This window comes from Xenopus laevis, chromosome 5L, assembly GCF_017654675.1.
Source record: "Xenopus laevis strain J_2021 chromosome 5L, Xenopus_laevis_v10.1, whole genome shotgun sequence".
Lineage (NCBI taxonomy): Eukaryota > Metazoa > Chordata > Amphibia > Anura > Pipidae > Xenopus > Xenopus laevis.
Window position 1 is genome coordinate 139,807,417 of NC_054379.1, and position 13,183 is coordinate 139,820,599.

General features: G+C 41.1%; 2 protein-coding genes across 6 annotated transcripts; one reads left to right on the plus strand and one right to left on the minus strand.

Moving 5' to 3' along the window:
• Positions 1-1,605: 1,605 nt before the first annotated feature.
• fbxo45.L (F-box protein 45 L homeolog) lies at positions 1,606-7,071 on the minus strand. The gene is made up of 3 exons (XM_018263959.2): positions 6,628-7,071; positions 4,627-4,983; positions 1,606-2,739 (listed from the first exon to the last, which is right to left on the minus strand). The coding sequence occupies exons 1-3, from the start codon at positions 6,928-6,930 to the stop codon at positions 2,554-2,556; spliced, it is 846 nt and encodes a 281-aa protein (XP_018119448.1). The 5' UTR covers positions 6,931-7,071; the 3' UTR covers positions 1,606-2,553.
• A 47-nt stretch (positions 7,072-7,118) lies between these two features.
• wdr53.L (WD repeat domain 53 L homeolog) lies at positions 7,119-11,001 on the plus strand. Of its 5 annotated transcripts, none has more exons than XM_041562271.1 (4): positions 7,119-7,258; positions 7,722-7,771; positions 7,860-8,357; positions 9,854-10,699. In XM_041562271.1, exons 3-4 carry the CDS (start codon positions 7,878-7,880, stop codon positions 10,451-10,453), a joined length of 1,080 nt encoding a protein of 359 aa, XP_041418205.1. In that variant the 5' UTR covers positions 7,119-7,258; positions 7,722-7,771; positions 7,860-7,877; the 3' UTR covers positions 10,454-10,699.
• The last annotated feature ends 2,182 nt before the right edge of the window (positions 11,002-13,183 follow it).

Genomic DNA, 13,183 nt, shown 5'->3' on the forward strand with positions numbered 1-13,183 from the left:
GGATGGTGCATTGGCAGACCCACTGGTCCCCAAAAAAATTGACTCCTACTATGTGGCCATGGATGCCCAATTCACACATTATTTGACCAGTTGGATCACACGGAGGTCTTGCCACTTGTTCCCAAAACCATTATTAACTCTTTAAAAAGGATCACTTGTAGGGATGCACCGAATCCAGGATTCGGCCGAATCCTTCTGCCTAGCGAACCGAATTTGCATATGCAAATTAGGGGCGGGAATCTCATGACTGTCAAAAACACGGAAGTCAAAAAACGTTCCCCTTTCCATTTGCATATGCAAATTAGGATTTTGGTTCAGTTTTCGGCCGAATCTTTCGCAAAGGATTCAGGGGTTCGGCCGAATCCAAAATAGTGGATTGAGTGCATCCCTAATCACTTGACATATGTTCTATTCACTAAAAATCTGTGTCATTTAAGAGAGTGTACTCTGATGGCTTTTTGGCATATTAAAAGTAAACATAAATTAAATACAGCAAGATGTTTGTTTTAAAGTTAGTCGTTCTCGGATTTTTTTTTTTTTTTTAGATCAAGCCCAACCAGGAGGTCCAAACTTTGGTCAAGGCCCCCTTTGCTCATGAAAGGTTAAAACTAAGTAAGCTTTATCCTAAAGGTCTATGTAAATACACCAGTGAACCCTCAAAGTAAAGTTGTTCTGAGTCTTCTGTCAAAAGTAACACCACCTCTCTTTCCTTCTATTGTGTACATATGGGCTTCTCTATCAGACTTCCTGTTTTCGGCTTAAAGGAACAGTTCAGTGTAAAAATAAAAATTGGGTAAATAGACTGTGCAAAATAAAAAATATGTTTCTAATATAGTTAGTTGGCCAAAAATGTTATGTATAAATGCTGGAGTGGCTGGATGTGTAACATAATAGCCAGAACACTTCTTCCTGCTTTCCAGCTCTATAACGGAGTTAGTCAGCGACTTGAAGGGGAGCCACATGGGACATGTGTCTGTTCAGTGAGTTTGCCATTGATCCTCAGTGTGCAGCTCAGATCCAAAAGCAACAGATATGACCGATGTGACCCCCCCCTCAAGACACTGATTGGTTACTGCCTGGTAACCAGTCAGTGTAAACCAAGAGAGCGGAAAAGCAGGAAGTAGTGTTTTGGCTATTATGTTAGACATTCAGTCACTCCAGCCTTTATACATTACATTTTTGCCTAACTAACTATACTAGAAACATTTTTTATTTTGCGCAGCCTATCTTTATACCCAGTTTTTATACTGAACAATTCCTTTAAACCTCCAGGGCTTGGGCATGCTCAGTTTGCTCCTCTCTCCCTCCTCCCTGTTGTAATCTGACCCTAGAGCTATGAGGGAGCAGGGAGAGACTCAGGCAGGAAGTGATGTCACACCAATCTAAAATGGCAGCTGCTATACTAAACAAACAGAGCGCACTTCTAGAGCTGTTTACTCAGGTATGATAAAGCATTCTACGGAATAAATATAGAGTTCTAGCTTGCACTGTTGTGGCAATCTATTGGCAATAAACCACTTTGGTAGCTTTCCTTCTCCTTTAAAGGAAGGAAACATTGGTTTATCAGCCATTCCTCTATATTCTGATGATATTGATAAGACATCAAACACATTTCACCCCTATTCTCAACCTAACTGACCTTAAAGATGGGATTTAAGGTATATCTATGGGAGCAATATATATTCTCCCCGAATCTCACCCTAACTGACCTTTGGCATTAACCACCACTACAGTTTGGGAACCACCGATTACGGATTAGCTGGTAGAGGAAAAATATGAAAAAAAAAAAAAAAAAAGTTTTTTGTGAAAGTGTAGATTTAAATGCACTTCAGGTTTGACAAGAAATAAGTGGGACTGTCAAACCTGCAAAGGGACCAATTCACTCTACACCGAATCAGAATTAAAAAATATCTCCAACAAGAATGAAAAGTTTAACCAAATTTGGCTTTGATAAATAAAACGCGAGCCTTAAGATGGTGTTCAAAAAGCAAAGCCAAAATGACTGTGCCAGTCCCACATGTACCCACAATGCTAACGCTTTAACAAGACCAACCCTGGTTTGTTTAAAAAAGTTGCTGCATTTCGCCTAAAAAGAACTGCATAAATAAAAGCACAACATTAAAACTTGGCCCAGGCATTCCAAATTAAAAAAAAAACAAGTTTAAAACCAATTGACAGACTCCAGGCTCCTCTGAAAATAGGAGGCAGGGAGAGTCCAAAGCACTGCTCTGTGCATCTTAACTGACCCCAGCACTGTAATACTATTTCTTTGCACGACCATCAATCCAACACAAAAACACAGACAACACTGGGGATACAAATAAAAGCAAAGAGACCCTTGGTCTCCATTCACATTGTAGCATCCCTAGTTGGATGTTCTTAGCACTCCGCCAGGGGATAGGCTCAAGAGTCTTCCAGGGTGCAGAACAAGCAGGGTCCTTTGATATATGCCTTATATCCTTTGAATATCCTCCAAATGGGTGATGCTTCCTGCTAAGTCACATGCATAATGCACCACCTTTGTTTATTCCAAAGTTGTTTCTGGTAGTTTTGTTACCCATCCAGAGGTTTGCCTAGGTACACCAAAGTCACTTCTGTGTTCCCATATACGGCAGATACTGCTGGGTATAAGCAGGCCTTTGGCAGTCCCCGAAAAGCCACCCCTAAAAATTCATAGCCACGTTCAAATGCCAAGGTTTTGTCTTCCATGTCCAAGATCACCCGAATCCTTTCGCCTATCTGTGGTGGGAAGAAAAGGTCAGAAAGTTTTGGCAGTCTTTATTGAAATAAAAAGCACGTGAATAACTTAAAGGGATACTGTCATGTGAATTTTTTTATTTCCCCAAACGCATCAGTTAATAGTGCTGCTCCAGCAGAATTCTGCACTAAATTCATTTCTCAAAAGGGCAAACAGACTTTTTAATAGTTTATTTTGAAATCGGACATGGGTCTAGACATATTGTCAGTTTCCCAGCTGCCCCCAGTCATGTGACTTGTGCTCTGATAAACTTCAGTCACTCTTTACTGCTGAACTGCAAGTTGGAGTGAAATCACCCCTCCATTTCCCCCCAGCAGCCTAACAACAGAACAATGGGAAGGTAACCAGATAGCAGCTCCCTAACACAAGATAACAGCTGCTGGTAGATCTAAGAACAGCACTCAATAGTAAAATCCAGGTCCCACTGCGACACATGCAGTTACATTGGGTAGGATAAACGGTAGCCTGTCAGAAAGCAGTTCCATCCTAAAGTGCTGGCTCTTTCTGAAAGCACATGACCAGTCAAAATGACCTGAGATGGCTGCCTACACACCAATATATAAAATACACTTGCTGGATCAGGAATTACATTTTATATTGAAGAGTGAATTATTAGCACTGTAAACAGTGTAATTTCTAAATAAAATCTACATGACAAAAAATCATGACAGAATCCCTATAAATAGAGCTTGTGACAACATCCTTTTAGCCTAATGTTTTTGTTATTCTTTCCACTAGTATGAACAGTGCACAGAGTGAAAAGTAGGGTAAGAAGAGGGAGGTTTTTCCCTCTCTCGTGTATCCAAGCAGCAGTTCAGTAAACCCAGATTGGCATAATGGACCCCCAACTGTAATTTATAAAGATATTAGAAGTCACGGTAGCATTAAAAGTACATGGCCACAGGCCGAGTGCTTTTGCACAAGTCATGCACAAGGTAACATCCAATATTGTTTTAAATTTTAGTAAGGGATATACCATTATAAACTAAAGCTAAAAGGTTTAGTTTTATAAACCTGCCCTATTCTTTCTTCTACCCTTTGTTTCTCTTGTACTTCCTGCAACCCATCCATTTCTTATGTCTGTCCCACCTGCACATCTCCCTCATCTCTGCTGTCTTCCAACCATGCCTTTAAGCTTTGCTCCCTCCAGCTCCTCCTTTCCATGTGTGTTCCCAACCTTTCACCTATTCATTCAACTCTGCTTCCTTCTGCCCATACCCTCCACCACTACTCCATACTGCTTGTCTGTTCAACCACTGCTCACTTTGAACACAGTTACCCCTTTTGTGTTGACCACCCCTCACAGCTCTGCTCCCACACAGCTCCGCGCTCTCCCTCCCACCTGTCTATTCAGCATCTGTCCTCTCTCATTGCCCATTCTCCTGCCCTGCCTTACCATAGTTTATAATTGGTAACATTACAGTATTTTGTATCAAGCAACTGGTCTTGTGAAGTAATCATAAAACCTTTCACTACTCCAGTTGCTTTAGACGTATTACTGCTAGGCACACTATTTCAAGATCTGGATCAATTAAAAAAAAAATAGCATAGACATTTGCTACATTAGCTGACACATTGCTCAGCAGCAAGAGGTTTCAGCCCCTACTGAACAAACTTGAGTCTTACTAGTCTGTAACAATGCAATAATGTTGCTATTGTAAATGTATTAACTAAAGTAGCAGATTTATCAGTTTAGGAAGACCTATCACATAGATCTTATTTCTCATGGAAGAATATGAAACAGATTTACTTTTAAAGCCTAAATTAAAAAAAGATAAAAACAAAAAGCAACTGAAAAGAGGTAATTGCTTGTTTTATTTGAAATTAATTTGAACTGTCCCTTTAAAATCATAAGTAAACAAACTCACCTGGTATTTTGGGGCATTATTGCACTGGGGGAAGCTACCATTTACCTCCCCATTATGCAACAAATTATTATCCACCAGATTCCAGCCCCAGCTTTGGTCATCACTGCCCAGGAGTGCCACGTACCCCTGACACTGCATCGGTGCCCGTTTTGTAGCTATTCCTATTACAGCAACTGTGCCCAAAGGGCCTTCCCACCACACTTCCCAAGCATGCCGCCCTTCACTGAAGCCGATTTTGGTGCGTGCTCCATCAGTACTCTGTGCTATGGGATTTCGGTGAAGGGTGAAACCATTTTTCTTAATGTAGACATTTCTAGAGCAATCATTTGAACTGAATCCATGCTGATAGGCCCGAACCTGCATTTAAAAAGAGATGGCACAATATTAGACACAAACACAAACTTCAATTACAACAAATGTATGTGAATGTTCATTTTTAGACTCCTGACCACCCAATCATAAGGGATCTGTGCTCCCCCTTAGCATTCACTGCCCAGCACAGAATAATGTAAAAATCTGTTCATGCATAAAGAGCTACTGCACAAGCCTCTACCCTTACGTTCTAGGGCTAAACTACACAGAAGATATTGATCAGATTTTATCTGATTTTGTTATGCAACAGCTCAACATTTTGTAGGATACTACAAAATCTGATCCCCCCCATAGCTATAATGTTAATTTGGATCAGATAAAGTTGGATGGCAGGTTTTGTTCATCCATTTGCATCCAACATTCAAATACATGTATTTCAAGGAGAAAAAAAAGATTTTATCTGGTCAGATGAAGACACAGTGGGGCTCATTTATAAAAACTGGGCAAATTTGCACCTTGGCAGTAACCCATAGCAGCCAATCAGTTGCTTGCTTTTTTCAGCCAGCTGCAGGTTGAACAATGAGAGCAAACATTTGATTGGTTGCCATAGGTTACTGCCCAGGTGCAGATTCGCCCAGTGTTTATAAATGAGCCCCAGTATGTAGCGTTTTAATCCGACAGGTGTGTTGTTAGATGCCAAATCTACTATGTAGTTTACACATCAGATTTTTGTATCAGTGCAATTATGTTTTGACCCATGAGACTACATCCAACCTGTAGCATGAATTCGGTTGATCCGACAAAATCTCCCATGTAGTTTAGCCTGTAAACCATCATAGAACCAAATCAGTATTTAAAGGAGAAACAAACCATTGCTACTAAAATCCCCTACATATACCCCCTCACAGCCTAGGTGGCACCTTTGCTAAATGACCCCAACGCTTTACTTACTCCTCTGTGCAGATTCAGGGCATCAGAATTGACGGACGCCATCTTCTGCTCTCCGGTAATCTTCGGGAAGAAAGTGCTGTATCGGCGAATGCACAGTTGGAGCAAGTTTCTGTTCCGCGACAACTGCACATGCGCGGAAAGTCACGAAAATTGACGAAGCGCTGGAAGAAGACTTGAAGATTACCGAAGCGGCTGAAGATGGCGCCCGTGAACTGCACTGGACAGAATCTGCACCGAGGGGTAAGTAAAGACTTAGGGGCATTTAACAAAGGTACCACCTAAGCAGGGGGGGTGGGGTCGGGTCTATGTAGGGTAGGGGATTTTTGTAGAAAGGGTTTACTTCTCCTTTAAAGGGGGGATGTAACCCCCAAATAATATTCTGCCAAATGAAAGAAATTGTAATCCCAAACAGCTTTCCAACAGACATGTAACTTTCAGTATAGTTATATTTTCAGTGGTTTGGAAAAGTTTCCAGGCACAAGCAAAGGCTGAATTCCGCTACAGTCAGAAGCAAGAGTGCAGAAAGGGACAAAATAGTACAACTACAAATGACCAGTTTGAATACATTTGTATGGGGAAGCTGCTCAGAAATGAATGTTCTTTCATTGGGCAGAATGATTATTGTGGATTTAGTTGCTAGTATAAGTGGCTGAGGGCTGTGAGTGCACATACAGAACTACAGTACAGCCCAGTATGTGGTCTATTTGTGACTGAGACAGGGAAGAATGGCAGCCTCACCTTTGCCTTGTAAGTGGGCAGGTTGCACAGTATGTCGGTCCGCAAAGCTTCCTCGCCAACGATTCTGCAGCACAGACTCCTCCACACGTCACTATTCTCGTCTCCGTGCAGACACCGGTACCAGTGTTTACACACCAGGCCGCAGCTGCGCAGATCAGGAAGGTCCAAATAGGAGAAAACCAGTTCGAGTACCCTGCTAGGCAGCCTACCCGAGGCCTGACCCAGGGGCGGCGGAGGAGGGGGTGCAGTTGGAGCCACCGGAGGAGGAGGTGGTGCAGCAGCAGCATTAATAGCTGCCGCCATACCCTCCGTATTCCAGGTTTCACCGGCCTCCACACTAACGCCTCATCAACCAGCGCCGGCCACTGCCCTACGCATCACGTCATGACCAGCCAATCAGACGAAGGAACGGGGGTTACCGCTTTTCAACCAATCATCTTCAGGGTCGAAGCGAGCTTGCGGGAGCTTCCTGTTTTGTACAACTTCTCCACCCGCCCGACTTTCTGCCAATAAGCGCTCAGCGTGCTCCCCACGTGATGATATTCCAACGAGCTGTGACCAATGAGAGCAGCAGGATAGAGGAGCTGACTGAGAAGGTTGCTATATTGGGCAGTAGCGTGCCTGCTGTGAGGTAAAAAAGCGTGCATGATCGCTAATTGATTGGCGGGGATTCTTTATGGCTTTTTTATACATACAATCAATGGCTCTGTTTGCTGATATAGTTATTTGTAAGGGTTTGTAACGTGGAGCTACTATTTGACACCAAACAGAGCACACTGGCATTAAAAAAACACTTTCAGGTGGCTAAAGGCTGAGCTGCTATTTTATCAGAAATATTCTTGAGGGCTGCACTGACCACAGCCTGAGACTCATCATCTAGTCATTGACAGAATCATTATGCCTGTGCCCAGGTCAGGACTGGCAATCTGTGAGCTCTGGCAAATGCTGCTGCACAAAACTATAGAAAGTCACTATTTAGTTGGCTGGTTTGGGCCTACATGAAATGGCAGGGCCTATTTTGACTCCCAGTCCAGACCTTGTATGTGCGTTGTTTTGCATGAAGTCAACTTGACCAGTCGTTTTTCTATTTATAGGATTTTCAAAGATATTAACAGCTTTATACCGCTAACACCAAGCATTTGTGGTCAGTAGTTGACATTCAAAGCTGCTTTGTCATTTTCTAAACTGTAGATCAGAATTTCTGAATATGTTTTTTTGTATTTTTTGTCTAGATTTTGTGGACTGAAACCATGCCGGTGACGTGGACATGCCCCCATTCAAACGCTGTCTTGTGTTTGGCCGTCAGCACGGAAAGAGTAGTCGCTTCAGGGGCAGAGCTGGGGGAACTCACCATTTGGAATGAGGAAGGACAACATGTAGGCAATATACAAGTGAATGGTGGGGAGGATGTAACCAGCATTGCCTTCTCCCCAGTTAGTGCCACCAGGCTGTATGTGTCACATGGAGAAAGTGTAAGTGTGCTGGACAGCAGGGCTTTGAAAGAGCCAGTAGAGACTTTCACTATCAACAAAGAAGAAGTGAACTGCATTACTGTTAATGAAACAGACAGTCTCCTGGCTGCCGCTGATGACTCCGGTTCAGTGAAAGTCTTGGATCTTGAAAAGAAAAAAGTCATCAGATCTTTGCAGAGACACACCAATATCTGCTCAGCGGTCTCTTTTCGCCCCCACTGGCCTCACAGTCTTGTTTCATGTGGGCTTGACATGCAGGTGAGGGTGCCATTTCTTTTCATTGACTTTAGCTAACGTTGTACCGAGTTGCTGTTCTCTGTACCTGCAGACTTTGTACTCGCAGCTGAGTTTTATTACATTTCCAGGTACATTTGTTAGTGTGTAGTCAGTGGGATTCTAATTGGAATGCAAACTGTTACATTTATTTTTATGATTTACCGTACTCGCTCTCAGACTTCAGTCTCAAGGAATGCTGCCACTAAACAGCCTGTATGGTGCTGTCAGATAACTCACTCAATATCCAAAAAACAGCAAGGTTGGGTTGATGTGCAGCATTAAAGAGATACTGACACCAGAAATTAAACCTTTTTTTTACATTTACCATAAAATTGACTTTGCATGCTTCTTATAATTTACCATAAATTTTTTGCCCAATGCTTTTACATTACCTAACTGATTCACTGTGATCACCTATGAGGGGGCTGCCATATTTGTGTAGCAGGAGTCCATTAGCATTAGAAAGTTTAGGTTGGAAAAACAGTCAGGTTTAGGAACTTCAATTAACAATTACTTACAAAAACAGCATAACCTATAGGTTATTCACCATTAAAATAACTTTTAGTATGATGTAGAGAGTGATATTCTGAGACAATTTACAATTGGTTTTCATTTTTTATTATTTGTGGTTTTTGCGTTATTTCGTGTTTTATTCAGCAGCGCTCTAGATCAACAATCTGGTGGCTAGGGTACAAATTAACCTAGCAACCATGCACCTATTTCAATAAGAGACTGGAATATGAATGGGCCTGAATAGAAAGATGAGTAATAAAAAGTGTCAATAAAAATAAATGTGCTGCCTAACAGGGCATTTGTTTTTAGATGGGGTCAGTGACCCCGATTTGAAACCTGGAAGAAAATGGCAAATAATTAAAAAACTATACAAACCAATTGACCAGAACAATTGAAAAGTTGCTTAGAAATAGCAGCTCTACACCATACTAAAAATTAACTTAAAGATGAACCACCCCTTTAACTGCTGACTTTCTCCCAATATACATTTTTTCTGTTTCAAAGCTTTTAAAATATCTGTTAATATAAAGATTTTTGCAACAACAGCACCACCTGCTGGCCTGTTTTCCAACTATTCTGATGTTATTCTGCTTAGAAAAGATGTAAGGGGTCATAGGAGTTTTCCAACATCTTTCTTTCTGCTGTTAATATATCTATTATATTAGCAGTTTAAAAACAACTGTTTCGAAAAGTACACTGAGCAGTTTTTACATTCATTTTTTTGAATTTCAGGTTTTACTAGCAGATGCTGTAGGCTAAACTGGAGAACGGTAGATGTATAAGTTAAATTGCCTTTAGTGTGCGGAAAATAAAAATTGGGAACGGTCTTAACCTTTGTAAAACTTTTAACAAGGGCGAACTTCCCCTTTTAATTTTCCTAAAATGATTTGCTTTTAATAATCATGTGTTTATGCAGTTTATGTTTACAATCCATTAAGGACATTTATTTATTTATTTACTTTCAGGTCATGCTTTGGAATGTGCAAAAAGCACGACCCATGTGGATAACAAATCTGCAGCACTTGTCGCAGGATGAAGAAGATACGGATTATCAACAGTCCCCAAGTCAGCTCTTCAACCCCCCTCTGGCTCATTCGTTATCTGTAGCTGCCTGTGGAAACACTTTTTGTTGCGGTGCCGAAGATGGCAAAATCCGTGTTTTCCGGGTTACAGGGACAAGGTTTGAGGAGGAGTTGTTTTTTAAAGGCCACACTCAAGGGGTTTCACAAGTCCATTTCTTAAAAGAAGAAACACAACATTTCTTAATCTCTGGAGGGAATGATGGCAAAGTGTCTCTCTGGGACACTGGTAAAAAAACTACTCAGCAAAAGAAACCGAGGCAACCAAAAAATCACAATCAGAGGAAATCTAACTCGCTGCATGTAAAGGCCGGAGGCTCAGGTCATAAAGTGTCAGATGTTGCTGAGAGCATCAGTGCAAAGTTATCCATTGAACATGGGGAGAAAATAAACTGGGTTGCCGAAGCTTCACTACAAGGATCCAGAGTGATTCTAGTAGCAGACCCAACCAATTCCATAACAGCTTATGAACTTGGAGAGATATAGTAATGTTGCTTAAAATAATGACTTCACGCTGGACCCATACAGTTGGATTCATCTGTAGCTGCTTGCTGTGCCTTATAAACAGAGTTGCATGGAGAAGAAAACTTTGTATGGGTGCAACTCATGTATACAGGTATGGGACGCGTTATCCAGAAACCCTTTATCCAGAAAGCTCAGAATTACAGAAAAGCTGTCTCCCATAGACTCCATTTTATCCAAATAATCCAAATTTTAAAAAATGATTTTCTTTTTCTCTATAATAATAAAACAGTAGCTTGTACTTGATCCAAACTAAGATATAATTAATCCTTATTGGAAACAAAACCAACCTATTGGGTTTATTTAATGTTTGCAAGATTTTCTAGTAGACTTAAGGTATAAAGATCCAAATTATGGAAAGATCCATTATCTGGAAAACCCCGGTCCGAGCATTCTGGATAACAGGTCCCATACCTGTATTTGATTGTAAACAAAGCTTCAAAATACTGCAGTGTTTTTTTTTAGCATTATCTGTAAAGTTATGGTATTATAAACTATACTTTGTAAATGTATGTTTACTTGTATTCTTGGGAGAGAGCAATTATCGGTAAACCCCCTTCACCCCGTCTGCCGCCCCTGGTCATGTGCTGCGCACTCGCTCTTACTATTGGATCTTCTTGTAGTGCGCTCAATGACTCCCGCGGTAGTTGTGACACTGGTAATTATACTATCTGCATTTGGTATAAATGTATTTTTCATTTATTCGGTGTCACTACCAGATATACAAATCATGCATTCGCAGTTAAAGGAACAGTAACATCAAAAAGATTTTTTTTTAAATTTGGTATACATAAAAAAATAAACACCAAGACAAATAAACGTTAAAATTGCAAAGCCTTTATTAAGAAATAACGTACCGAATCTCCACTTCCTGTCCTGTTCAGAAAAGGCGATATGGCGACCATCCATTGTGCGGCGCTGGATTTCTCCTCCCTGGCTCTCTCTCATGGTGTATTGACCGCAAGTGAAGCAGCTACACCTCGATGTGGACGTGCCACATCGGAAGGGTGATCACATCAAACTCTATGGATCACTTGGACAGCACATCAGCCACATCACTTTCCCCGTGGCTGATCCCTGCGCTCAGCGTCCCTCTCTCTCTTCAGCTCCAGCCTCCTGCTGCCGCACATCGCTCAGAAACTGTGACACGGAACGATCTGTTGCAGCGTTGAGTGCTGGATGTGCAATGCTGCTTCCCTTCACCTCTTGAGCCGGTGACTGCTGCCCCTGCGCACCGGCACCTTGTCTTCCTGGCCCAGTTTTCTGTTATAATGTACTTGTAAAGTGTAATCATGTCCCCCTGCAAACACCTTTTCTCCAAAGAGAACAACCTTGACAGTCTACCCTCAAAATGTAAATCTTCCATCCCCTACCAGTTTAGTTGCACTTAGTCTCTGCACTTTTTCCAGCTATTTATATCCTTCTTAAGGAGTCCAAAACTGCACTGTATACTCCAGATGAGGCCTTACCAGGGACCTATAAAGGGTCAAAAAACAAAAATAAATTTTTTTTTCCATACACAAATATATCAGCACACTACTTGTATTTTTTGTATTGTATTTCTCACAGTTTCAGAGATAACAGCTAAAGTTTCTCCTGCTTTCCTGAGTGCCCTCAGAGCCGTTTGTTACTTTCTTCTAACTGGCTCTGGCTGTTTAAAATTAATATTCCTTCTCCACTGCCTGGAATTGTGTCAACTGCATCTGTGTTTATTTCTCAGCAAAGTTCGGTTGTAAGTCCAGATAAAAACATTTCATCCTTTCCGGCAGTAGAGCATGGAGCTAAACACTCCTTCTAAACAGCACGGCCAGCAGAAGTCTGAAGATTGCAATTGCATTGCATCTAAAGCTATTTCTCTTAAACGGTGCAACATTTTTAATACAAGTACAGTTGCTAATATGTTTATTTGTGTGGGGAACTGACTACAGATCTCATTTAATGACATTTCTTTATGCAGACAGCCTTTGATTTGCTTTAGTAGCCACTGAATGACACTGCCTAGAATTACACAGCTTGTTATCCACAAAAATCCCCAAATCCTTCTCAGTTACAAAACATACACACATTCTATTCATTTCTAACAAAGTGCATTGCCTTGCACTTATCAACACTGAACCTCATTTGCCAGTTCGCTGTTTAGTCAAATCATCTATCTGCAAAGTGGCCGCATCCTGCATGGAACCTATAGTTCTGCACAATTTATTATCATTAGCAAAGGTTTGTCAGATCCTAGTCTTTCTTGGTGAAATAATAAATTTACAGACAACTGATTTCCCAGGATTGAGTAAGAAACACCAAGAATCAAAAGGAGAAATATTCACAATGAAAGCAACACAAGAACTTGTTGTGATATAGGTCACTTCCTGCTTACATATTTAAAGGGGAACTATCGTGAAAATGAAAATTTAGCATAAGCTTTATCAAACTGAAATAAGAAACTTTGTAAATGCAATCAATTAAATATTCTGCATTGTTTCTGAAATAATCTGGTTAATCTGCACTATCCCTGTCTCAGAATATGTTTCTCTTCTTTCTTTCTTCATGCAGCAGTTGGGTGTCAGATATTCATTGGCAGTTAGATTCAATATGTCTTTTAGGGGGTTCTTGCCTTGCCTATAAGATGTATTAGAGCTCACTCTATTAAAATCACCAGACATCATGTCTCTCTACATGCAGAATTTGTGCAAAAGGCAG

Bases quoted from the DNA above. Each gene is read 5' to 3' on its own strand.
- fbxo45.L (XM_018263959.2), bottom strand. From the start codon at position 6,930: ATGGCGGCAGCTATTAATGCTGCTGCTGCACCACCTCCTCCTCCGGTG. The intron at 4,984-6,627 runs GTGAGGCTGCCA...TTTTAAATGCAG, and splicing joins TGCCCACTTACAAGGCAAAG to GTTCGGGCCTATCAGCATGG. The intron at 2,740-4,626 runs GTGAGTTTGTTT...TTCCCACCACAG, and splicing joins ATAATGCCCCAAAATACCAG to ATAGGCGAAAGGATTCGGGT.
- wdr53.L (XM_041562271.1), top strand. From the start codon at position 7,878: ATGCCGGTGACGTGGACATGCCCCCATTCAAACGCTGTCTTGTGTTTG. The intron at 8,358-9,853 runs GTGAGGGTGCCA...ATTTACTTTCAG, and splicing joins CATGTGGGCTTGACATGCAG to GTCATGCTTTGGAATGTGCA.